This window comes from Macaca mulatta, chromosome 10 (assembly GCF_049350105.2).
Source record: "Macaca mulatta isolate MMU2019108-1 chromosome 10, T2T-MMU8v2.0, whole genome shotgun sequence".
Classification (NCBI taxonomy): Eukaryota; Metazoa; Chordata; class Mammalia; order Primates; family Cercopithecidae; genus Macaca; species Macaca mulatta.
In genome coordinates, this window is record NC_133415.1 from 91,798,262 (window position 1) to 91,825,846 (window position 27,585).

At 46.3% G+C, this 27,585-nt stretch overlaps 1 protein-coding gene across 1 annotated transcript; it reads left to right on the top strand.

Moving 5' to 3' along the window:
- Positions 1-27,585, top strand: FAM83D (family with sequence similarity 83 member D). Its single transcript, XM_001088911.5, has 4 exons — positions 1-703; positions 16,581-16,748; positions 22,158-22,282; positions 25,830-27,585. The coding sequence occupies exons 1-4, from the start codon at positions 41-43 to the stop codon at positions 26,809-26,811; spliced, it is 1,938 nt and encodes a 645-aa protein (XP_001088911.2). The 5' UTR covers positions 1-40; the 3' UTR covers positions 26,812-27,585.

Genomic DNA, 27,585 nt, shown 5'->3' on the forward strand with positions numbered 1-27,585 from the left:
AAATTCGGCTTAGCAACCCCAGCATCGCAGCCAATAACGCATGAGGGGGCGGAACCGTAGAGGCTTGCGCCCCGCCTCGCTCCGCTATTGGAAGGAATGCAGCCAATGGGAGAGTCGAGGCGGGGAGGTGCGGCCAATGGCGCGGGCCTGTTTGATTCAAAGGTTGCCTATAAAGTGGGCCTGCAGGCTGGTTCTTGTCCGAGGGCTGTCGCGTCCGAGTGCCGCTATGGCTCTGCTGTGCGAGGGCCTGGACGAACTGCCGGCTGCCTGCCTGTCTCCGTGCGGGCCGCCCAACCCGGCCGAGCTGTTCAGCGAGTCACGGCGCCTGGCTCTGGAGGAGCTGGTGGCCGGCGGCCCCGAAGCCTTCGCGGCCTTCCTGCGACGCGAGCGCCTGGCTCGCTTCCTGAACCCCGATGAGGTGCACGCCATCCTGCGCGCGGCGGAGAGGCCAGGAGAGGAGGGCGCGGCGGCGGCGGCCGAGGACTCGTTCGGCTCCTCGCATGACTGCTCGTCTGGCACCTACTTCCCCGAGCAGTCGGACCTGGAGCCGCCGCTGCTGGAGCTCGGCTGGCCCGCCTTCTACCAGGGCGCCTACCGCGGCGCCACGCGCGTCGAGGCCCACTTCCAGCCCCGCGGCACGGGCGAGGGCGGCCCCTACGGCTGCAAGGACGCTCTGCGCCAGCAGCTCCGCTCGGCGCGAGAGGTGAGCGGCCCTCCCGGGCTCTGGGTCGCACGGGAGACCCCCTTCAAGAATGGGAAATTGAGGCCTGCGGGGAGCACAGGCCGGGGCGACTACCTCCTCAGCTCCCTACCGGAAGCGCGGGCCACGGGGTCCCGGGGTCCCCGACTCACACCCCACTCTGCGTGTCTTCCCCGGATCCCCCGGGCCGCTCCTGGTGGCAGGGGATAGTGGGGAAGCCTCGGTTCCCAAGGATAAGAATTGTGTCCGGGTTCCATCTCCTAACGTTCATATCCCTGAAGGAGGGACCAGAAGTACTCCCAGCTCCAAATTTCAGTTGAAATCAAACTTGGAAAATTGCCGATTTCCCTGGCTGTCAGCCAACGCTACATCCCACTTTCAGGAGCTTCTTAGGAGACTCATTACCAAAGAACTTACCTAGGGAAAGTTCCAGGAAGGTGGTCTCCAGAGACAACTACGGGGCATTAGGAATCAATTATTATTGCTAATTACTTTCACGCATCTTATGTTGTAAAAAGCAGATAAACACAAGTGGCAAAGTGAGACCCCTGCCGCTTTTTCTTTCTTGTCTTTTTTTTTTTTTTTTCTTTGAGACAGAGTCTCACTCTTTTGCCCAGGCTGGAGTGAAGTGGTGGGAACTCAGTTCACCGCAACCTCCGTCCCCGGGTTCAAGTGATTCTCCTGCCTCAGCCTCCCAAGTAGCTCGGATTACAGGCGCCTGCCACCACTCCCGGCTAGTTTTTGTATTTTTAGTAGAGACAGGGTTTCGCCATGTTGGCCAAGCTGGTCTCGAACTCCTGACCTCAGGTGATCCACCCTCCTCGGCCTCCCAAAGTGCTAGGATTAAGGCGTGAGCCACTGCGCCCGGCCCCCTGCCGCTTTTTCTACTGCCAGAGACTGGAGGGGAAATTTGCCGTTGTGAATGAAAGGGGCAAGGAGTTTTCCATAGGCTGGGTCTGTGCCAGATTGCAGTGGTCTCCTAAAATGCAGATACATTTGCATTAGATCGGCTTCTGTTTTGGTCCTACTGTCTGACTCAGTATGGCATGGTCATGGGCGCAGTGGAGGTCTTGTCTGCTTGCCAGCCTCAATGAAGCTGCAGCAGGGTGTTGGGGATCAAGGAGGAAGAAGGCAGCCTGCATGTGGGTGTGGCAGAACAGTATGGTGGCAGACACCTTGGTCTGGAACCATGGTCAGGTTGCTTGCTGACTGGCAGTGCCCGGCTTCCTGGCTGTCTGCCTGTGCCAGGGACATGGCAGATAAAGCCCCAGCCATGGTAAGACTTGCGAGGGCTGGTACATGAGTGTGTCTGACTGTGGGTGAAGATACCAGTGCATTGTCAGGTTGACATGTCCAAGTCCAAGCCCCAATTCTCACCAATGTTCTTAATATTCTTTCCCTGAATGGTGGGGTTGCAGTGGTAGTGGATACAGTGACCTAGTGCCTTGCTTTTGAGGGAGTGGTTGTGGGCTGCAGCTAGGCTTTTACCAGCCCTGAGGTGCTTTAGGTGGGCTGAGGGTTTTTTGATGCAGTAGACATTTTCCTTGCGGGTTCAGTGAGAAGATTAAAAAGATGGAAAAGGCAGACTTGTGTAGGTATGCGTTCCCAAAGCTCACCTCCAGTAGAACTTGAGCACTTGGAACCTGAAAAATGTAAAGAACTGGTCTATATAGTGAGAGCTGTGGATTGTTCTAGTCTTTTGCCCATCTCAAAATTTTAGTGATAGCAAAGGGGCACTGGAACCAGAGGCCAGAGGGAAATTAAACTCACGTGCTGGCCTGAGGAGGGGATGGAGCCGGGAGCTCAGACTCTCCCTCATCCCATGGGCGTTTTGTAATACTGACATTTCCAGATAGAACCTGCTGCCCTAGTCTAGCTACCCACAGTTCCCTCTGAGATGCTATATTTGGAACGTGGGCAGTTTAAACTGAGAAAGTTACCTTTAAATCCGATGAGTATTGGCTGGATACGGTGGTCAAGCCTGTAATCCCAGCACTTGGGGAGGCTGAGGTGGACGGATCACGAGGTCAGCAGTTCGAGACCAGTCTGGCCAACATGGTGAAACCCCATCTCTACTAAAAATACAAAAATTAGCAGGGCGTGGTGGCACGCACCTATAATCCTAGTTACTCGGGAGGCTGAGGCAGGAGAATTGCTTGAACCTGGGAGGTGGAGGTTGCAGTGAGCCGAGATTGCGCCATTGGACTCCAGCTCTGGGCGACAGAGCACGACTCCGTCTTGGGAAAAAAAAAAATCCAATGAGTATTTTCAGTAGGTCGAATAGATGCCAAATTATTTGCTTACTCATTGCCTGCTGTGTATCAGACACTACCAGGCCTGGGGCCACAGGAGAAGGCATCAACCTTGCCAACACTTGAGGGTAGACAGTGTGCTGATGGGAAGCAGTGAGGAGTCTGCTACAGGTACTGCGGAAAGGGCTGAAGAAAGAAAGTCTGTGGAGTGGCAGTGACCTCACAGCTGGGTTGGGCTTGCCAGACCTAGGGTATGGGGGCTGGCCCACAAGTGTTTAAGGAACTGGAATGTTTGGGGGCAGCCAAATTCCCCATAGCGGGTTAGTGGTAGGAGAGGAAGCTGGGGTAAGGGATGCTGAAATGAGTTGGGTTTGAGACAGTGCTGAATTTGAGGTCCCAGACGCTCTTTTGTTGAAAAAAAAAAAAAAAAAAAAAAGCCAGGCATGGTATCATGTGCCTGTAGTCCCAGCTACTCAGGAGGCTGAGGCAGGAGGATCGGTTGAGTCTAGGAATTCGAGGCTGTAGTGCACTATGACCATGCTGTGAATGGCTACTGTGCTCCAGCCTGGGCAACGTGGGGAGACCCTGTCTCTTTAAAAAAAAAAAAAAGTAATGCTTTCTATTTGCCAGGCACTGTTCTAAGTAATCCCAAGGAAGGTGCGATTATCATCTTCATTTTACAGCTGATAGAACTGGGGCATAGAGAAGTTAAGTAGCCCCAGAGTCATGCAGCTAGAGAATGAAGGACCCTGTACTCAAATTGAGGCACAGAATGTCTGAACCACTGTTAACAACCACACTCGCTGTGGAGGATTCAGGAGCCTGTGCTCGGGTGGGGAGAGGTGACAGAGAGCAGATCTGGTGGTTGGCTAAGTGCTACCACTGTTTAAGGGCATGCATTGTGAACAAGGGAGTGGCTGTGTCACCTTGACCACATCCTTTGAAGTCTAGTACCTGTGACAGCGAGGATCATAAAGGTGTAGGTCTTAGGCTGCTTTCAGGATGAAATGAGAAGCTGTTCTGCATCCGTGTTCTGATGGCAAAGGTACCTAATGGTGATATGATTGAGCATTTAGAATGGGTCAGTTTCTGTGCTAAACCCTTGACCTGAATTACCTCATTTAACTCTTCAAACCCTGTGAGGAGGCCACAATTAAGAAAAGACCAGGCACAGAGAAGTTAAGTAACTTGCCCAAGATCACACAGTTAGCATGGGACAGAGCTGGGCTCAAGCCCAAGTCTGTCTAGTTCCGGCTCTGAAGCGCACATGTTTTTTTTCGTTGTTGTTGTTATTTATTTTTTTAAAGACAGTCTTGCTCTGTCACCCACGCTGGAGTGCAGTGGCATGATTTCAGCTCACTGCAACCTCCACCTCCTGGATTCAAGTGATTCTCCTGACTCAGCCTCCCGAGCAGCTGGGATTACAGGAGCACACCACCAAGCCCAGCTAAATTTTGTAGGGTGTTTTTTTTTTTTTTTTTTTTTTGAGACAGAGTTGCTCTTGTTGCCCAGGCTGGAGTGCAGTGGCATAGTCTCGGCTCACTGTAACCTCTGCCTCCCGGGTTCAAGCGATTCTCCTACCTCAGCCTCCCAAGTAGCTGGGATTACAGGCGCCTGCTACTAATTTTTGTATTTTTAGTAGAGACGGGGTTTCATCATCTTGGCCAGGCTGGTCTTGACCTTGTGATCCGCCCGCCTCAGCCTCCCAAAGTGCTGGGATTACAGGCGTGAGCCACGGTGCCTGACCACTGAAGCCCACACTCCTAATCCCTACAGCACACAGCCTCCCTGCCATGAGGAAGGATTGGAGCTTTGTTAGTTTTCAACAGGCTGAAGGTTTGTAACAGTTGAAGATTGGGACTTTTTAATTTCCATGTTGCGTATTCTATGAACAGGAAAATGACAGTGACTAGACCTGTCCTTTTCAGGAAGAAAACGAGGTGGTCAGTTTTTAGAGGAGGAGGCATTAAGGCTGGCAGAGAACCTCCTCCACCCATCAAGTGGGGAAGGTGGTTAATGATGCCAGAAGAATATAGGTCTCTGGGTTTAGGTTTTGTAAACTAGAGTGCGTTTTCCTCTCCCTGGGAAAGATGGAGCCAGATAGATACTTCTGGTACCTGGAGCAGAGGGATCTATGGGAACCTTTTGGTGGGTGAATGAAGGAACTTTGAATGCCACGTGAACGGTCCCACTTAACCCCAGAGGTTGGGGCCAGGCTGCAGTAGAGCAGGGTCAGAGCTCAGCGTTTGCCCCGTGCAGCTTTATTTGCCCTCACTAAGGTGGTCTGGGGACCACCTTGCATCTTCAGGAATGTCTCTGGAAGAAGCCAGAATATGAAGCTCCTTGACCAGAGTATAGGCACAGGAAGCCAGGGTTACTTGGTAAATGGCAGGGCCTAATCCTGGCTTTGCAGCCTAAATGGCTGGTTCTGGCATAGGCTTTATCCAGCAGCTCTCTGACCACACAGAATCACTCAGTGTGTCTGATACATAAAAGGTGCTCAGTAAATACTGTAGGGGCCTATTATGTGCAGCTTTGCTCATTCAGCTACATGCTTTAAGGAGAAATAAAGGGTGGGGGAAAGGGAGTGGGAGGTAAGAAGAAAAGTAGTTCAGGTGATTCTGTCTGCCTTTCTACTCAGCAAGTATTTGTCCCTGGGTGGCTGTGCCTGGGGGTTGTGAATCTGCCATCCCCTTCCTTGACACTGTTTCTATATACCTTTCAAAGTGTGGGCATTCTGCCACACTAAATGAGATACAGTGTTTAAAAACAAATGGTTTGGCCATGCGTGGTGGCTCATGCCTGTAATCCCAGTGTTTTGGGAGGTCAAGGCTGGAGGATTACTTGAGGTCAGGAGTTTGAGACCAGTCTGGGCAACATAGTGAGATCCCGTCTCTACAAAAAGTTAAAAAATTAGCTGGGTGTGGTGGCATGTGCCTGTAGTTCCAGCTACTCAGGAGGCTGAGGCAGGAGGATTACTTGAGCCCAGGAGTTGGAGGCTATAGTAAGCTATGATCATGCCACTGCACTCCAGCTTAGGTGACAGAGCAAGACCCTGTTTCTAAAAAATAAATAAAAACACAATTATGTGTAGCATGGCTTGAATACAAGCTGGCTGCTTACCAGGTGCTTAGGCGAGCTTCACCAAAACTGGAGGAAATACTGCTTTGAACCTTTTGAGAACCCATATGTTTGCTTCCTAAGGAAGTTTTTGGATAATCTTGAACTATGCAGGATATTTTCCCCATGTACTTGCTCTAGGTCCACCCCTCTACCACTGTATCTATTGATGACTCATTCAGCTTTTTGCCTCTGTTGCTATGTGAACTGGGATTTGGCTGGGCTGTGGCCCCTTGCCTGGAAGGGCTATGTAGTGTCATTTTGGCAATGTGCTTATGAATTGGCTGTCCGGCTATTCCAGTTTGTTGAATGGGAGTTCAGAGGCAAAGCTGGTACCACCAGGAGGTTCCAATTCCTCAGAGTCACCTTTCTTACCAGTGCCTATTCCCTATGCTCTTTTGTTCCAAAGAGGCCCCTTTTGCTATGACCTCACCCTCGGGCATCCTCTTGATAACCTGAGTGTTAGTAGTTGGGATCATTGCATTCCCAGAGAGCCCTGCCAGGAGGAGCAGCAGCTAAGGAATCTGTTGGGGGCCCCTGGCATGTACTTGGATGTATCTGAATTAAGGCTTTCCTGTTCTTGCATAACTTTCCTCTGCATTACAGTAGAGCCTGTGTGGTGTGATCAGTTTCTGTTCCAAATGCTCGTGTCAGCCCCAAGCAGGGCTTCTCACCCTCAGCACTATTGACCTTTTGGGTTGGATAATTCTTTGTCCTGAGGGTCTGTCCTGTGCATTGTAGGATGTTGAGTAGCATTCATGGCCCCCATTCACTCGATGCCAATGGTATTCCTCACCCCAGGTAGTCATGATATTCAGTGTCTCCAGAGGGGGAAATAGGGACTTACTGATGAATGGGCACAGAGTTTCTGTTTGGGGCTATGAAAAAGTTTTAGAAACAGATAGCCTGGGCGTGGTGGCTCACGCTTGTAATCTCAGCACTTTGGGAGGCCGAAGTGGGTGGATCACGAGGTCAGGAGTTCGAGATCAGCACAGCCAAGATGGTGAAACCCATCTCTACTAAAAATACAAAAATTAGCCGGGCATGGTGGCAGGTACCTGTAATCCCAGCTGCTTGGGAGGCTGAGGCAGAGAATTGCTTGAACTTGGGAGGCGGAGGCCGTAGTGAGTGGAGATTGCTCCACTGCACTTCAGCCTGGGCAAAAGAGTGAGACGCTGTCTCAAAAAAAAAAAAAAAAAAAAAAACAGATAGTAGTGATGGTTGTGAATGTAATTATTGCCACTACGTTGTACACTTAAAAATTATTAAGATGGCAAACTTATCTATTTTACCGCGATAAAAAATGTCTCCAGACATTGCTAAATGTCCTCTGGGGGCAAAATCGCCCCCAGTTGTGAACCACTGGCCTAGAAGTTCTCACTAGTGCATCATTATGGGATGTTACCCACTGGACTGAAGTGTTGCTGCTGTTTATCCCTTCCTTTTGATTTCATGTGTCAGGTTAAGGATTTTAGAATTTAGCCATTTCTTTTAAAAAATATTGTGGTAAAAAATACATAGCAAAATTTACCATTTTAACCAATTGTAAGTGTATAGTTCAGTGGCATTAAATAGGTTCACACTGTTGTGCAGCTGTCACTAGCAGACATCTCCAGCGCTGTTTCAGCTTCCCAAGGTGAAACTCTGTACCCATTAAACACTAGCTCCTCATATTCTCCTTTCCCAGCCCCTGGCAACCACCATTCTACTTTCTGTCTGCCCCTTCCTTCCTTCCTCCCTTCCTTCCTTCCTTCCTTCCTTCCTCCCTCCCTCCCTCCCTCCCTCCCCCCATCCCTTCCTTCCTTCCTTCCTTCCTTCCTTCCTTCCTTCCTTCCTTCCTCCCTCCCTCCTTCCCTCCCTCCCTCCCTCCCTCCTTCCCTCCCTCCCTCCCTCCCTCCTTCCCTCCTTCCCTCCTTCCTTTTTCTTTCTTTTTCCCTGTTTCCCTCTTTCTTTCTTTCTCTTTCTTTTTCTTTCTTTCTCCTTCCTTCCCTCCCTCCCTCCCTGCCTCCCTCCCTCCCTCTTTCTCTCTCTCTCTTCTTTTTTCTTTTCTTTTCTTTTCTTTTTTTTCTTTCTTCTCTTTCTTTTCTTTCTCTGTCTGTCTCGCTCTGTCGCCAGGCTGGAGTACAGTGGTGTGATCTTGGCTCAATGCAACCTTTGCCTCCCGGGTTCAAGCGATTCCCCCCAGCCTCCCGAGTAGCTGGGACTACAGGTGCCTGCTACCACACCTGGCTAATTTTTTGTATTTTAGTAGAAACAGGGTTTCACCGTGTTGGCCAGAATGGTCTCGAGCTCCTGACCCTCGTGATCTGTCCTCCTTGGCCTCCCAAAGTGCTGAGATTACAGGTGTGAGCTACCGTGCCTGGCCTCTGTCCGCCATTTCTTTATTCTTTTCCTTTAGTGTCTAGCAGACAGTAAGGAAGCTGTAGGATTCTTCTCTGACTGCTTTATGGATAGAGCATACGTTATTTCAGGAAAAAAGAAAGCAAAAACCAATATAGTGGGTATATTGGCTTAAAAAAATCTTGAACCCCGACTCTACTAAAAATACAAAATTAGCCGGGCGTGGTGGCACATGCCTGTAATCTCAGCTACTTGGGAGGCCGAGGCAGGAGAATAGCTTGAACCCGGGAGGCAGAGGTTGCAATGAGCCAAGATCGCGCCATTGCACTCCGGCCTGGGCAACAAGAGTGAAACTCCGTCTCAAAAAAAAAAAAAAGAAAATTCTTGATGCAAATGATATAACCTTCAGAAGGGAATTTGGCAATATCTAGCAAAATTTCAGTTATATTTACCCATTGATCTAGCACTTCCACTTCTATGTATCTAGATACATTGGCAAAAATATGAATAGTTGTAGACAATAGGCCATGTGTTGCAACACTAATTATAATAGCAGAACTACAGGAAAAAGTTTAGGTGTTCATCAGTAGAGGGTGAGTTCATCATTGTGAATAAACCAATTTGTCTCTGCAGTGGAATATCCTGTAGCTCCAGAAGGAATGCCAAGACTAGCTCTGATATGCGGTATCTAGAATGGTACTGACCAATGTGGTAGCCACATGAGGCTATTAAAGTTTATATGGATTAAAATTAAGTAAAGATTCAGTTCTGTCATCTTGGAAGGTTCTGTTGGGCCACACTAGTCTAGAACAATGTATATTCCATGCTACCTTTTATCTATAGGGGGATATAAACACATATACATAGGTATGTACATAGTATACTTGTTTATATAAAACAAATATGTTTATATACACCTATGTATACTTGTTTATATTAAAAATGGAAGAATAAACAAAAACTATTGGAAATATTATCTCAATGGGGAGGGAGGGACAAGGATGGAAACTAGGTATCTTTGAAAGTACCTTGTTTTGTAAATTGGATTTTGGAACTAGGCAAATGTTTTACATACTTATAAAAACAACTCAAAATGAGAAGCCCTCCTCCCCCTACCCCCTAACTTCTTGGTGCTTTTCCCTCCCCTTTGAAAAGCCCGCCTGCTTGTATACTTCGTGCTGGAATAGTACAGATTACTGAATAGTGGTCAGTCCCTCCACAGGTCAGTAAAAACTTTGCTCCCGCCACCCTCTGGTGACCCTGCCAGCACTTTTCATCTGATACTTAAATTGTTTTATTTGTTTGCTTGTTTGTTTGTTTGAGACAAGTTCTTATTCTGTTGCCCAGGCTAGAGTGCAGTGGTGCAATCATGACTCACTGTAGCCTCGACCTCCCAGGCTCAAGTAATTCTCCTGCCTCAGACTCCCAAGTAACTGGGACTTACAGGCACATGCCACCACGCCCAGATCATTAAAAAGTTTTTTGTGGAGACGGGATCTCAACTGTGTTGCCCAGAGTGGTCTCAAACTCCTGGCCTGAAGTGATCCTCCCACCTCAGCCTCCTAAAGTGTTGGGATTACAGACGTGAGCCACTGTGCCTGACCTAAATTGTTAATTTGATAATAGCCTCTGAAACAGAGGGAAAACAGTATATACAAGCAAGTTTAGGTTTCGCTATGGGAATTTACATTCTTTTTTGTTTTTAAACTCCAAAGATGTCAAGATAGTTACTTAAAGGTTTTTAACAAAATCCCAAGGAGATCATTTCTGTTCTCTTAAAACATGTAATACATGGGGAGAAAATATATCTTTTGCTTTTTTAGCAAGAGGGTCCCTCGAGAGTAAGGAGAGGAAGTGAAGGAGCAATGGAGGCCATGTGGTCAGCTGGGAGAATGCAGCGGCCAGCATGTTATTGACTGCAGCACAGGCTGACATATCTTTGAACGTGTGCAGATCTTTGGTGGAATTCCAAGCATGTTGCACACCTGACCTCACTGTATGACTCTGGAAGGGAAGGGAGGGAAACTGAGGTGCAGTGAGAAGGGGTGATCGGTACGAACTTCCTGCTTCACACAGAGGAAGAAGAGCTGGAATGAGAACTGGAATGACTGGCCCTGAGGGGCCTCTTGGGGCTGCATATGTGCCTGGTCAGAGCCCAGACCTGCCCATTGAGTGTGTATGAATCACTGACTTCGAAGAGCTGGAAGGGGCCTTGTTTCAAGGACACTGAGACTCAGATGGAATGGCTTGTCCAGGGATAGTGACAGAATTGGGACTAAGAATATGAGTAGCTACCATTTGAGGGCTTTCCATATGCTAGGAACTGCCAATAAACACTATGAGGTAGGTAGTCTCAATCATCCGTGGTGAGCTCGAGCCCATGCACTTCATGGGCTATGCTGCTGAGCCTTTAGTGTTCGTTCTAAGCTCCCAATCATGTGAAGAACTGCCCATTAAACTTGTTTGGAATGATATAAAATACTGAGTGTAGTACTTTTCTTAGATGACTGCAGAGTCACACAGACCTGGGTTGAAATTCCAGCCCTTGTACTTGCTTAAGTTTGTCACCTTGAACAAGTTACCTAACCTCTTCAAGCTTTGGCTTTCTCATCTATAGATTGGGGATGATAGGTAATGGGGTTTTGAAATCTCTAGATAGCACTTTTGAGCTTTTGTGCAAGAAGGCAAGCAGAGGCCGGGCGCGGTGGCTCAAGCCTGTAATCCCAGCACTTTGGGCGGCCGAGACGGGCGGATCACGAGGTCAGGAGATTGAGACCATCCTGGCTAACACGGTGAAACCCCGTCTCTACTAAAAAAATACAAAAAACTAGCCGGGCGAGGTGGCGGGCGCCTGTAGTCCCAGCTACTCGGGAGGCTCAGGCAGGAGAATGGCGCAAACCCGGGAGGCGGGGCTTGCAGTGAGCTGAGATCCGGCTACTGCACTCCAGCCTGGGCGACAGAGCGAGACTCCGTCTCAAAAAAAAAAAAAAAAAAAAAAAAGGCAAGGAGAAAAGAGTTCAGTTCTACTTGGCAAGTAACATAAACAGGGTCTGTGACCTTCCCAGAGACCAAGAAGGCCATCATGATGTCTGCTGTTCAACTACATAGGTTCCCAAGTCCCTTGGTACAAATCAGGAGGGGATAGGTAGAAGGACTGAGAGAGATAGGCTTGAGATTTGTCACCTGAGATGATGTGCACAGGTGCAGTTGCTCCAGATATGGCTGGAGAAGTGCAGGAACAGTGGGGTGCTGCATTAGGCTGGCCATTAGGCCCCTGACTAGCTGAATACGTCCTCCTCACATCTCCTGTTGTAACTGACTTGCACTGAGTTGCAAATTGCAAATGGGTGTTGATCCTGGAAGGGACTCTTGAAAGTCACCACTCTCATGACTTTCTAGCCCTTAGAGAGTGGGTGGGCTCCACGCAGCACAGACTGGGAGAGTGCCATGACTGTGGGCACTTGATGTGCAAGGGCTGCCTGCCTTCCAGACATGCCTTTGTCCTTTGCACATTATGCCTCCAGGAGTGGGAGCAGTGGCCAATTTCCACATCAGTATTCAAGTCCAGGTGTATTTCTGGGCCCACAGGATGCAGCATGAGCACCGGACACCTAGGAGATGCATCCTGGCTTGGAAAGCAGGACTCAGCCGGTTAGTGGATGAGTCCAGGTCGTTGCTCAGCTCAGTGAACAGAGTGTCCCTTCAGTCTAGCCCCAGGTCTAATTCAGCTACGCAGGAATTGGTTGCATGAGGGCTGGGACATAGGAATAGGGGGATGGGGATGGGGATTTGAAGGAAGACCTTCCTACTGATTGCTTCTACAGTAGGACTGTGGACTTTTCCTCTGTAAAAGACAAGTACTTTTGACTGGGCATGGTGGCTCATGCCTGGAATCTCTGCACTTTGGAAGGCCAAGGTGGGTGGATCACTTAAGCTCAGAAGCTGGGGGTCATCCTGGGTAACATGGTGAGATTCTATGGCTACAAAAATTAGCCAGGTGTGGTGGCATGTGCCTGTAGTCGCAGCTACTTGGAAGGCTGATGTGGGAGGATTGCTTGTGCTTTGGAGGGGGAGGTTGCAGTGAGCCGAGATCACACCACTGCACTCCATCCTGGGTGATGGGGTGAAACTTTGTTTCCAAAAACAAAAAATAGATGAATACTTTTAAGAGTCCTGCTTTAGTAAGAAAGGAGTGGGTGCTGGGTATAGGGGGAGTCAGGGAAAGAAAAACCTCCATCAACTCTACACACCCTGAGGATGTTAAGGACTAGTGTTCAAATCCAACACGCAGGAAAGGGTGAGGCTTTAAAACCAAACGGTGGAACAAATAGCAAATTAGGTATTTACTCACCATATAACAAAGGTGTTGCACAATTGTTTTGTTAAGTGGTGAATCAAAATTCAGCTTGGTGGTGCCTTGTGCTGTGGGCCCCTGGGCGCATGCCTCTGCCCCCAGCAGGTCTCTAATCCAGCAGCTGGGCTGGGTTTTTCTGGTCTTTGTTTCCAGAAGCACTGAGGGTACGTGTCCATTGGCCCATCACGCTCTGTTACCCCTGGCTTGTCTCCTGTCTCATTAGACTGCGTTCTCGAGGACAGGGATTGACACTAGATCCTCAGTGCTCAACACCTGCCTGCCTCGACTGGGTCCACCCTGAAGATTTGAAAGAAGAGCGGGAAATCAGAGGGGCAAGCAGGTGTGTGCGTTTTCCTCTTTAGCTTTCTCCCGTGAGCACTACTCTCATTCTTACACCTGCATATTCCAGACCTCTTTCTGAAGGTTTTACTGCCATCTCAAAATTCATTTCGAAGCCCACCCCTCGCTCTTGCTTCTTGTCTTGTGTTTCCTGTTTCCTTGTATCTGAATATCCCTCTCCCTGTCATCCTCAGCCCATGTCACCCACTGCTGGGCTCTCCCATGGCTTCCTTCCCTCTTCTGCAACCCTCATTGCTTCTGCCATGTCACTGATTTTTCTTCATTTGGTCTCTAGTCCTCCTAAACATTTATTGAAGTTGCTTAACCTAAAGAATATCCACGTGACTGACGTGTTGTAGGTCCTGTGTTGGAGGAGGTGGGGCCAGACTCTGACCTATACCAGTCTCTTCTGGCATCAGTTTCTCCCATCCTGTTGGATGCTTCACTTTGAACTCATTACTCTTACACAGGCAATGTGGAGAAGTTTGAAACTGATTCCTCAGTTGGCATTCGGGGCCTTCTGTGATCTTGCTCATTCATCCATCGTTTCCAGTCATGTCCCGTGACTCCCTTTCATACATGCTGTACGTTCCAGCTAGACTGGTACATACCCCGTCATTCCCTACCTCTTCCTTTGTCATCATATGGCTTCCCGTGGGAATGCCTTCTCCTCCCTTCACTTCTCCCATGCCCTTGTCCAAGTGTCCTTGTGATTCAGCTCAAATGCCATCTCCTCCAGGAAGCCTTCCCTGCTCTTATCTGGTAAGCATTTGAGTACCTATAGTGCCTATAGTCCACCACTGGAGGAGACACCTTGTTTTTGTTTTGTTTTGTTTTGTTTTGTTTTGTTTTTTGAGATGGAGTCTTGCTCTGTTGCCCAGGCTGCAGTGCAATGGTGCGATCTCGGCTCACTGCAACCTTCACTTCCTGGGTTCAAGTGATTCTTGTACCTCAGCCTTCCTAGTAGCTGGGATGACAGGTGCATGACACCATGCTCAGCTAACTTTTTGTATTTTTAGTAGAGACAGGGTTTTGCCATGTTGGCCAGGATGGTCTCAAACTCCTGACCTCAGGTAATCCACCCACCTTGGCCTCCCGAAGCACTGGGATTATAGACATGAGCCACCATGCCCAGCCCCCTTAGTTTAATTGCTTAGGCTATATATATCATTTTGCCTCTCTGCATCCTGTGTCCTCTCCTTGAGGTAAGTTGGGTCTATGTCAAATTCCTCATAGACATCTTTCTGCCTAGTGCAGTGTGCAGCCCACGGTGGGCTCTGAGGAGGTCTTGGCTGCATAATAGCACCCGTTTCCTGCCTTGCCCTCCTGTGCTAAGTCCTTTCCATGCTTTATTTCACTTAATCCTCACAGCAGCCCTTTGACCCAGATGCTATTAATTGTATCCTCCTGAGGAGGAAACTGAGGCTCAAGAGATTAAGCCACTTGCCCAAGGTCACAGAGCTGGTAGGTGGTAGAGCTGGGTTCTATGCCCAGACCTTTTGTCTTTAATCCCTGCTGTATGACCCGAATGAGTAGGATGAATAGGACTGTCAAAATAGGATGTGTAAAGCCAGTGGAGGATATAAACTTAGAGGATGCCATGAGTTCAGAAAGAACGTTTCTCGTTTTTTAAATCACTGTGTTCAGTGGGTTTCAGCCTTGCTCTTTACCAAGAATAGCCCACAGCTTACAGCATCATTAAAAGGGGTGGGGAGGGAAAGGCAGCAGGAGAGTAACTGGTCTTCTCGACCCCCTCACAGCAGTGACTTCCCAGGAACTGGCATTTCAAGGTCTCACATCCTAGTAGACCACGCCCTGGAGTGTTGGAGAAAGACATCCAAATTGCCTTTTTGTCTCTTTATTCCTTCTTTAGTTCCCCAAATCCTTAAGGAGTAATGACTGTCATGTACTGTCCTGAGTCCTCTGGGACCACAGAAATGAATCAATCCCATTCAAGAGCCTTTGCTGCAGTAGAAGGAGTGAAACCCATAAATGAATAATCCTAACTTTCAGAAAAAGAGTTAATGTGATTCTGAGAGACAGGCTTTTACTGTTGAAATGGGGAGGAAGGAGAAACCCATATAGCTCCAGACTACAGAAGAGCTCCCAAGCCTTGGTTTCCTTAGTTAACACCCCCGGCTTCTGACTCAGTTTGTCAGGACCTGTTTCTAAGCCTGGATGTTTGGACACCCCCACTGCCTTGCCAGGAGTTTGCTGAGGACCTTGGTTTTAAGCCTGCAAAGGGTGTGATTAGAGGCACTGTGGCTGGAGCAGCCTGTCTTTAAAAGAGCGAGGAAAGCTGAGCAGTGTCTCCCTGTGTTGAACTGTCTGGACAGCTCCAGCTCGGGACTGGTAAAGTGAATAAATGAGCATATACTAAGGGCTCCTTTGTACCTTGTACTTTATGTAACATAGTCATTTAATTCTCGATACAACCCTATTTTGCAGCTAAGGAAACAGACATTTGAAACAGCTGTAATTTGCCCAAGAATGCGTGGCTAAAAGGTGGCTCTTAATTGTAGTCTGATGCTAGGTGTGGAAAATCACTTGGGAGGCATGAATGGAGCCACGTTGTTGGGGAGTAGAAAGGCCTACTCTGAGCTTAAGGGCAGAATCCTTAGGAAATATTTCCCTGTTCTTTGCTATGGGCTTGCACTGTGGACAATACCAAAGAACTGCAGAGAGAGCCTTTTACTGAGGAGAGGCCGGTATGGTGGAAGCCATTTGGTTAGAACCTGCCCAACAGACAGCTGATCAGGCCTGGCTGGTGGAAAGAACAGAATGTTAACAAATGTGGTATGCAGTAGGAGGGAAGCAGAAGATGGGAGAATCCATGGGCCTGCTTTGGTTGCTTTCAAGTCATGAGTTGATGGTGAATGGGGCAGGCCTTAAAAAAGTCAGAGATTAAGATTTAAAACCAGACAATAATTTAAAAAGTAGATTTCGAGAATGCTACCCCCAAGAAGGGCCCTCAGAGAGAATCTAAGGTTTTATTTACTTGTTTAACGGACAGCAAACTGAATCCTGGTGGGGAAATCTACAAGCCAAAGATAACAGTGTGTTACCCACAGAACCAGACAGCTTGCTGATGTGAATTAAGCCTGTAAGACAGGGGTTTAGTGGAGGAATAGAAGGTGAATGGAGCAGGTTCATAAGAGAGCAAGGCAGTGGATTAATGTGTATTTTTGAGAAACCTGCCAGCATGAACAGTTTAGTTGGGAGTGTTAGCTCCTAGTGACAGCATGGAGTGTTAGCTAGGCCAAGTCAAGATTTGTAGGATACGGGGCCCAGGTGTCTTTGGAGGTGCAAAAGAGTCTATGGTGAGGGGAGCACCAATACTGCAGAAGCAGGAGGGAAGGATAACTGTTGGATAGGGATCATTTCCCAGTTCTGAGTGGAGTCCAGAGTCCAGACAGCATGCTATAAGGTGGTGTCCTATAAGCTGACCATGTGCTCTTCCCCGTTTCACCTGTAGGTGATTGCAGTGGTAATGGATGTGTTCACAGACATCGACATCTTCAGAGACCTTCAAGAAATATGCAGGAAACAGGGAGTCGCTGTGTATATCCTTCTGGACCAGGCTCTCCTCTCTCAGTTTTTGGATATGTGCATGGATCTGAAAGTTCATCCTGAACAGGAAAAGGTTTGTGGTACACTATATCCAGTTTCACCACAGTCAACGAATGTGACTAAGCATCCATGATCTACAAGGTGGTTGGTGGCAGTATCCCTGTTTACAAGGAAGGGACTGAGGATGTGAGCAAAGTCATTTGCCTGGTCTTACAGAAAATGGACAGTACCTGTGACCTGGCAATTCTCCTAGGAGATGAAAATATAGGCCCCCACAAAAATTTGTGTATGAGTTTTATAGAAGCATTATTCATAAAGTCAAAGAGTGGAAACAATCCAATGCCCATCAACTGATAAATGGTTAAATGATATGTTGTCTATTTATACAATAGCGTACTATTCAACCATAAAAAGGAATGAAGTGCTGATACATGCTACAGCATGGATGAACCTGCAAACATGCTAAGTGAAGGAAGCCAGTCGCAAAAGACCACATATGATATTATTCCATTAAGTCAGAATAGGGAAATCTATAGAGACATCGATTAGTGGTTGCCTAGGGCTGGGGAGTTGGAGGGAAGGACGGGGTTATTGCTAACTGATGAGAATGTCCTGAAATTGACTAACGGTGATGGGGGTTGCATACATCTGTGGATATACTAAAAACTACAGAATTTGTGTTAATTGTATGATCTGTGAATTAGATCTCAATTAAGCTGTTGAAAGAAATGTTAGGATTCAAGACCTTGGCCTCTCCCCTGTATTGTCCTGCCTCTTAATAGAGCCTGGACCAGCTCCCTTGTTGAAGGCCCGAAGGCCACCCTGGAAGCTGCTGCTTTTGACAGTAGTTCCAGGAGGCTGCCCTTTTAATCACGGCAACCAGTATTTGTTGAGCTCCCATTCTGTATTTGGCACTGCTCCATGCTTTTTTTTTTTATTTATTCTGAGACAGAGTCTTACTCTGTTGCCAAGGCTGGAGTGCAGAGGCACAATCTAGGCTCACTGCAACATCCCTCTCCCAGGTTCAAGCGATTATCCTGCCTCAGTCTCCCAAGTGGCTGGGGTTACAGGTGTGCAACACCACACCTGGCTAATTTTTGTATTTTTAGTAGAGATAGGGTTTTGCCATGTTGTCCAAGCTGGTCTTGAACTCCTACCTCAGGTGATCTGCCTGCCTCAGCCTCCCAAAGTGCTGGGATCACAGGTATTAGGCCCCGCGCCCAGCCTGCTCTGTGCTTTTAACAGATGTTATGTAACTGAATTCTGGCAGCAGCCCTATCAGGTAAGTGGCATCTGTGTTTCAGATCAGGAAATAGTGACATAGAGAACCCAAGTGTCCACAACTGGGGTCTGCCTCCTCCTATGTCTGCCTCCAACCCCAGTGTCTGTAATCAGTATCACTTGCTGCTGCTGTTCATTTCACATTATTGTAAAATTAGATTTTATGTCTATTTCTCTGATTCTGAAAATAAGTGTTTCAATGGAAGCCTATACAGCATAGCTAGCTTGGTCACTTTCATGGAAAGAAGCAAGAAAAATTGTCATATTTATTACAGAATTTTTTTTTTGTTCTGTTTTGTTTTTTTGAGATGGAATTTCACACTTGTTGCCCAGGCTGGAGTGCAATGGCACGATCTCAGCTCACTGCAATCTCTGCCTCCCGGGTTCAAGCAATTCTTCTGCCTCAGCCTCCTGAGTAGCTGGGATTACAGGTGCTCGCCACCACATCCAGCTAATTTTTGTATTTTTAATAGAGACGGGGTTTCACCATGTTGGTCAGGCTGGTCTCAAACTCTTGACCTCAAGTGATCCATCCGCCTCGGCCTCCCAAATTGCTGTGATTACAGGCGTGACCCACCACGCCCGGCCCAGAATTTGTTTTTTAAAAATTAAGCAACCCATCGCTTCTCGGCCTTTTGGCTAAGATCAAGTGTAAAAATTAAGCAACTTAACCTGTGAGCTTCAGAACTTTATTTGTTCATCACCTGAGCATCTATTATGCATCGAGTACTAGATATAAAGCAGTCAGCAAAACGAATTTAGTCTTTGGTACTATAAGTTATTGCCTAAGAGACTCTAACTTACCACCTTGTTATTACCAAGCAATTTGATTTACAAAATTCAGATTCTCCCACAGAGTTCTTGTTGATTGCCTCATGATAAAGACAGGATTGGGGTTTAGAGACCAATTGAGATGAGACAGCCATGTAACCCAACAGGTGGTTAGAAAGTGAGGCCAGGTGGACCCAAGGAAGATACACTTTGGCATGGAAAAGAGCATTATCAGCTAGTCAGGTGAAGAAATTGAAGGTGTCAGCGTTTAATTTCAAGGTGCTCTTTCTATAATTAAAGCTGTGCGTTAGCAGAGAAATCACAGAATTGTTCTGGCCACAACTTTGATCAAGTGATTTTCTCTGATTTATCTACTAGACAGAAATCTATGAGCAGGTACCAGTTCAGGTGCCTACTGTTGGTTGCTGCCTTCATAGGTGTCCAGATCCTCTGTAGGGGGATTTAAGAAGGCCTATTTCTCTGGCTTCCCCAGTTTTTGTAGTCTTACTCCTTCCTGGGGAAACACTGTCTTCTGGTTGCTTGTGTCTCCTGTGCCTGTCTGTGCTAGTGAATTTCTGCCCTTGCCGTATGGGGGCTGATTTCCCCATGCGTTGCCTCTGTAGCTGGTTCAGAATGTTGGGTTGTGCTGTCTGTAGGAACTTGGTCACACATTGATGTGCAGGCACTCATGAGTGCTTTGGCCACGATCACAGAGGCATGTACAACATGCAGATGTGTGTCAAAGGGAAAGATACACAAAACCACACCTAATCTGCCCATAATGGTATTTTTTATGCTTATTATATGTTGATCCTTTACGACTTGGCTCAGGGGTCATCACCTCCTCCAGGAAGCTCTCCTCCCACCAAGTCCAGGTGTATCTCTATGACATTCCCTAGTCGTCTTTTTTTTTTTAAATTTTTATTTTGAAATAATTTAAGATTTATAAAGAAGTCACAAAAATAATATAAGAAATTCCTGAATACTCTTAGCCCAAGTTCTCCACATGTTAACATCTTACAAACCTCAGTACAAATAACAAAATCAGGAAATAAACTTGATATCAATACTATCTAATTTACAGAGTTATACATTTCCTGGTCATTCCACTAATGCCCTTTTTCTGGTCCAGGATCCAATCCAGTCTAGGATCACACCTTACATTTAGTTGTCAAGTCTTCTGCATATCATTTAATCTGGAACTGTTTCTCCATCTTTCTTTGTCTTTTAGGGTCTTGACCCGCCCCCCCTCCCCCGCTCCACTGCCCCCACTCCATTTTTTTTCTTTTTTTTTTTTTTAAAGAAATGAGGTCTCACTATGCTGCCTAGGCTGGTCCTGAACTCCTGGACTCAACTGATCCTCTTGTATCAACTAGCCTCCCAAGTAGCTGGAACGACAGACATTTGCCACCGTGCCCGGCTGGGTCTTGACACCTTTAAAGAACACTAGCCAGCAGGGCATGGTGGCTCACGCCTGTAATCCAAGCACTTTGGGAGGCCGAGGTGGGCAGATCACCTGAGGTAGGAGTTCGAGACCAGCTTGGCCAACATGGCGAAACCCCGTCTCTACTAAAAATACAAAAAAATTAACTGGGCGTGGTGGCAGGTGCCTGTAGTCCCAGCTACTTGGGATGCTGAGGCAGGAGAATCACTTGAACCTGGGAGATGGAGCTTGCAGTGAGACGAGATCATGCCACTGCACTCCAGCCTGGGCAACAGAGCCAGATTCCACCTCGGAAAAAAAAAAAAAGCTAGCCAATTTTTTGTAGAATTTGGGTTTGTCTGATGTTTTCTCAAAGTTAAATTCAGATTATGCATTTGATAAGAAGACCACAGAAGTGGTATTATGTCTTGCCATAGTTTTGTTTTGTGTTTTATTTTTAGCTTATTTTGAATATTGATAGATTAACAGAAGTTGCAAAGATTGCACAGAAAAGTTTCATGTACCCTTCACCCAGTTTCCCCAAATGTTACATCTTATGTAACTTATGGTACAATGTCAAAACCTGGAAATTGACATTGGTACAATGTGTGTATACAGCTTTGTGCCATGTTATCATCATGCATGCACATCCAGACAGCAGTTTCCATCACCACAAAGATCTCCCTCCTCCTTCTCCTTTATATAGTCACATCACTCCCATCTCTTTAACCCCTAGCAACCACTAATTTGTTCTCTATTTCTATAATTTTGTCATTTACAGTCTATTATATAAATGGAATTATACAGTATGTAACTTTCAAGATTGGCTTTTTTCCCCTCATCACAGTGTTTTTGAAATCCATCCAAGTTGTGCATGTATCAACAGTTTGTTCCTTTTCATTGCTGAGTATTTATAGTATCTTATACCATTCAGCCACTGAAGGACATTTGGATAGTTTCCAGTTTTTGTCTATTATGAATAAAGTTGCTGTGAACATGTGTAGAGGTTTTGTGTGGATATAGGTTTTCATTTCTCTGGATGCTGTTATGTGTTATTGTAGTTTCTAAATCATTCAATTAGTTTCTCTCTCTTATTCTAGTCCTTGAAGGTAAGGAGCATGCCTTACATCTCTGTTGTCTCAGGGCTTGGCACATAGTAGGGGCTCTCTATGTTTATGGAATCAATGAGTCAAACAAAAATCTTACACATTTAATTTAAATGTGTAAGATTTCTAATGATATAGAACCACTGGTCTGCTCCAGAGAATGCAAATTGTTGTAGTATTTTGTATGCCATTGCTTATACATTTATGTGTGTCATTTTACAGGAATAATTATGCATACATGTGCAATATATTGCCCCAGCATACCACCACCAGTGTACCTTTTTGGTAATTATGTATTTGTAGGAGATGTGACATTGCTCGTTAAGCCACATGTGATATGAGTGTTTCTGCCTCAGCAGGCCTGTACTAGAGAACGCCTATCGCCTATCCTATGTTCCTCTTCTCCATACCCATTATGGTGTTGAGGGTGAGTGAGGATGGACTGGTACTCTGATGTGATGCCATTAAACAAACAAGTTGGAGGAAAATCAGCTTAGCTTCTTTCAGATTTTGTTAAAATATTCTTTATTACTGGTGTGTTTTCTTTGATGATTTTATCCCACACATTTTGCTTCAGAATCATTTTTCGAATTCTGTTGTTTAGTATCCCAAAAAGGTTCGAAAAGAAGGCATACACACATGAACTAAGGGTCTCAAAAGTAAATATAAGAAAAGAACAGATGAGAAGAAGGACCAAATGTAGACGTAACATCACTTGAGGCTTGAGAACTGTTTGGCTAGTGTACCGTGTGTACTGTCACTAAATGGTATCCCTAAGCCACGCATCTGCCAATAATTATATCTGGGAATTGTAAACTCAGCCTTTTTGTCTTAATCATTTGCTCAACGGATGAGTATTGCTGAATTGTTTGTTTATATTTCTCCCACTCCCCACCAACAGCTGATGACAGTTCGGACTATCACAGGAAATATCTACTATGCAAGGTCAGGAACTAAAATTATTGGGAAGGTTCACGAAAAGTTCACGTTGATTGATGGCATCCGTGTGGCAACAGGCTCCTACAGGTAAGTTTCTAACCCGTCCAAGGCTTATTAATCTAAACTCTTAAGAAGCATGTCACGTAAAGGTAAAAGCCTTTTCCTCTCAATGGGAGCCTGTATGGCCACGCATTCTGATATGCACACATCTGTGTATACGAGCTGGTTATCAAAGCCTCCTGTTAGAGGCAGTTTGGGTGAGGGTCACCTCCCCTGTCCTGTAGTCCATAAATTAAAATGCAGAAGTTGAACTTGTATTGAGACAACACAGTCAGCAAGTCCTAGATTTCAAGCCTTGACCCAGGTCTGCAGGGGACAAATTGGGGGTTAACAGCAACACACAATCTGGAATCCTGGTTCCTTAGGGATCTGGACCTAGCTTGCCCTGGTCACTCGAAGGTAGGGGCAGTTGCAGGCATCTCCATTAGTGTTGAAAGCAGAGCCAGAGCTATCAGCTTTAGACTCAAATCCTATATGTTGCTTCAAGCCTTGTAATTTAGCACTTTAGAAAATACTGATTATGTTTCTGACCCACCTTTGAAGTCTCACATTGGCAATGGCATCTGAAGGTAGAGAGCAGGGAGGTTGAAGAGAGGGTGGGGATAATGAGTGGTTTACATCAATCTCTAGAATTTGTGCCATTTTTACGTATGTGGCTCCAGTGGTTGTATGTTTTGCTGCCTCTGCAGTAGATTGTCTAATGGTTTGCATGAGGTGTGTCTGTAGAATTTTAAAAAGAAAACCCCATTTTTGAAGAAACATACAACCCTGAGTGATAATTACATGTCAGCCCTGGGTAAAGGTAGAAATGTGAAGACTTGTGGAAGATGAAGCAGTAAGATCAAGAAAATTTTGACACCTTTTTAAACAATACTCTCATTGCTCAGAATAAAATTTGAACTTTCTTCACCAAAGAGGCTGTTGGAAAAAACAAATATGAACTCTTTTTCTTGGAATTTCCTTTTGTAAGAAGTTTATTTAAAAAAAAAATTTTTTTTTTTAACCCAAATAAAACCCAAGTAGGATTTATCTATATTAACTAAACTTAACTACAAATGGTTTTTGGCTGTTCTAAAATATAAAAACTACACTCTTCAAATGAAATTGATGACGGTGATAGCTTCCATTTGTTGAGGACGTTTTATAATCTTGGTGTTGGATAGGTGTTTTATTTACATTATCTCATCGAAGGCTTTCTTTTTTTTTTTTTTTTTTTTTTTTTTTTGAGATGGTGTCTTGCTCTGTTGCTCAGGCTAGAGTGCAGTGGCGCCATCTTAGCTCACTGCAACCTCTGCCTCTCAGGAGTGATTCCTGTGCCTCAGCCTCCCGAGTAGTTGGGACTACAGGCATGCCACCATGCCTGGCTACTTTTTGTATTTTTAGTAGAGATAGTGTTTCACCGTGTTGGCCAGGATGGTCTCAGACTCCCGACCTCAGGTGATCTGCTGGCCTTGGCCTTCCACAGTGCTGGGCTTACAGGTGTGAGCCACTGTGCCCAGCCTCATTGAAGGCTTTCAAAAGAATCTTCCTTCTCAGGCTTTGAAGGCAGTTTTCAGGGGGACTTTGCATTAGCCAGATTTTTGGTTACAGGAGACAGAGTTGACTGTGTTTTATGATCTCTATTTGAAACCTATTCCGGTACAAATACCACCATTAGTGGGGTGATGGCGAGTGTCAGCTAACTCTCAAACGTACTGACTTGAAGAACTTGGAAGGAAGCATAGGAAGTTACAGTTGGTTTTCAGTTCACCTTGACCTAAGACTCACACACTGATCAGAACACTGTCTCCTGATTCTGATGTTTTCGAGTTGATTTTTGTTCTTAGGTAGGCTCTCCCTTTAAAGTCAACAATCCTGGCTTTCTTTTTTTTTTTTTTTTTTTGAGACAGAGTCTTGCTTTGTTGCCCAGGCTGGAGTGCAGTTGTGCGATCTTGGTGCTCTGCCGGCTCCGCCTCCTGGGTTCACGCCATTCTCCTGCCTCAGCCTCCTGAGTAGCTAGGACTACAGGTGCCCGCCACCACACCCAGCTAATTTTTTTTTTTTGTATTTTTAGTAGAGACGGGGTTTCACTGTGTTAGCCAGGATGGTCTCGATCTCCTGACCTCATGATCCACCTGCCTCGGCCTCCCAAAGTGCTAGGATTACAGGCGTGAGCCACCGCACCCGGCCAGATCCTGGCTTTCTTACATGGTCTTTAGTAGCTGTCTCCCAAAGGGTGAAACACTTTCACTCAGAATTGCTATCAATCCCTTCTGTCAGAATCCATTTGACAAAGAAAAAAGAAATCTCTAAAAAATTACTTGGCTCGGGTGGGATTACATGCCCAACCTGAATGAATCCCTGCATCCGAGGGAATAGGATACTCTGGCCAGTCTGGACCATATGCCTGCCCCTATTGTGGTTGGAGAGAGTATGATAATGAAAGCTTTCTGGGGTACAGGTGGGTGTGAGTTCTGCTAGCAGACAAGGGAGGCGGGGAAGGGACACTGGACAGGCAAGGGCACATGGCCACTAATCAGCTCTAACATGTTTTGAGCCATGGTGTTTTGTGAAAATGGCAGCATAGCCCCATGACTGTGGGTCCTCCACTGTTAGGAAGACTGCTTCAACAGCCACAAGGACAAGCTTGAGGGCAGGAAGGCATGTTACCACTCAAACAGTAGCAAGGAGCAGGGCATTAGCAATTCATAGGGCCTGGGGCCTGATATGGGGTCCATTAGTAGCTCCCCACTGTGATAATCCCTTTATCTGGTTTCCGTACCTTTAAAATGGGGGTGCTGGCCTAGTTTTCTTACCTTACAATGGGGATGCTGGCCTAAATACTTACAAGCCCTACTTTTTATTTTTAATTAATTAATTTATTTATTTATTTTTTGAGACGGAGTCTCACTCTGTCATAGAGTGTGCAGTGTCATGACCTCGGCTCACCGCAACCTCTGCCTCCCGGGTTCAAGCAATTCTCCTACCTCAGCCTCCTGAGTAGCTAGGATTACAGGCATGCACCACCATGCCTGGCTAATTTTTTGTGTGTTTTTACTGGAGACAGGGTTTCCCCATGTTGACCAGGTTGGTCTTGAACTTCTGACCTCACGGGATCTGCCCACTTTGGCCTCTCAAAGTGCTGGGATTACAATCGTGAGCCACCGCGCCTGGCCCCCTTTCTAGTTTTTAAAAACTCTGAGGCAAGGACCAGGTGAGGTGGCTCATGCCTGTAATCCTAGCACTTTGGAAGGCTGAAGTGGGAGGACTGCTTGAGCCCAGGAGTTCAAGACCAGTCCGAGCAATATAGCAAGACCCCATCTCAAACAAAACAAAACAAAACAAAAAAAACCCTCTGAGGCTGAGCATTTAGTGTGTTTGTTAAACAGCTGGCCTTTTTACTTTTATGGTAACACACATATGTGTTATATATATGTTAAGGCTAGTTAAATGCATGCAAATGTTAGGTATTGTATCACCAAAGTTGTGACCCTTATGTGGTAAGATACCTGTGCTATATTATTCAGATGGACAGTGAGTAAACCAAAATTGCTCATCCTTACCAGCTGCTGTTTGTTTCTTTTTAATCCTTAAGTTTTACATGGACAGATGGCAAATTAAACAGCAGTAACTTGGTAATTCTGTCTGGCCAAGTGGTTGAACACTTTGATCTGGAGTTCCGAATCCTGTATGCCCAGTCCAAGCCCATCAGTCCCAAACTCCTGTCTCACTTCCAGAGCAGCAACAAGTTTGATCACCTCACCGACCGAAAACCACAGTCTAAGGAGCTCACCCTAGGCAACCTGCTGCGGATGCGGCTGGCTAGGCTCTCCAGTACTCCCAGGAAGGCGGACCTGGACCCAGAGATGCCCGCAGAGGGCAAGGCAGAGCGCAAGCCCCATGACTGTGAGTCCTCCACTGTTAGTGAGGAAGACTACTTCAACAGCCACAGGGACGAGCTCCAGAGCAGAAAGGCCATTGACGCTGCCACTCAAACAGAGCCAGGAGAGGAGATGCCAAGGCTGAGTGTGAGTGAGGTGGGAACACAAACCAGCATCACCACAGCGTGTGCTGGGACCCAGACTGCAGTCACCACCAGGATAGCAAGCTCTCAAACCATGGTTTGGTCCAGGTCGACCACCACTCAGACTGACATGGATGAGAACATTCTCTTTCCTCAAGGAACTCAATCTACGGAAGGGTCACCAGTCTCAAAAATGTCTGTATCAAGATCTTCCAGTTTGAAGTCTTCCTCCTCTGTGTCTTCCCAAGGCTCTGTGGCAAGCTCCACTGGCTCTCCTGCTTCCATCAGAGCCACTGACTTCCACAATCCTGGCTATCCCAAGTACCTGGGCACCCCCCACATGGAACTGTACTTGAGTGACTCACTTAGAAACTTGAACAAAGAGCGGCAATTCCACTTCGCTGGTATCAGGTCCCGGCTCAACCACATGCTGGCTATGCTGTCAAGGAGAACACTCTTTACTGAAAACCACTTTGGCCTTCATTCTGGCAATTTCAGCAGAGTTAATTTGCTTGCTATTAGAGATGCAGCACTTTATCCTTCCTATCAGTAACTACTCCGTGTTCAGACTCCTGGTTTCTTCCAGGCTTACAGTGGACATCATCAGCTTCCTGCTTTAAAAAATATCTTACGTCCCTAATTGCCTTTCTTTTACCTGACTTTGTCACCTTTGTTGTCTTTGAATTCTATAGGCTGCATATTCTTTTACGTGCTTTGTTTTGTTTTTGTCATGTATGTACCAGGTATTGGTTTTACGGTTTAAACACTATGGATACAGGTTTATTTTTTTTTTCTTGTTTTTTTTTTTTGCACAATTTTAATAGTCATGCACTACATAATGATGTTTCGGTCAATGACAGACCACGTATATGATGGCAGTCCCGTAAGATTATAATACCGTATTTTTACTATACCTTTTCTATGTTTAGATACAAATACCATTATGTTACAGTTGCCTACAGTATTCAGTGCAGTAACATGATGTACACGTTTGTAGCCCAGGAGCAACTGGCTATACCATATAGTCTAGGCGTGTAGTAGTTATACCATCTAGGGTTCCGTAAGTACACTCTGTGCTGTTTGCACAAGGACGAAGTCACCTAACAACACATTTCACAGAATGTATCCCTATCATTGGGCAACACGTGACTGTATTAATCTCTTAAGGAGAATGCTTAGGTGTTCTAAGTCTAACTCAGGTGAGAGATGAAATATGTTTTGCATTTTTCTCAGGTTATATGCTTTTCCGCTTTAAAGGTTTGAATTACCAGCATTTTTGTGATCAAAATCCTATTTAGAAAAAATAAAACTACTTTTTATCTCTTTA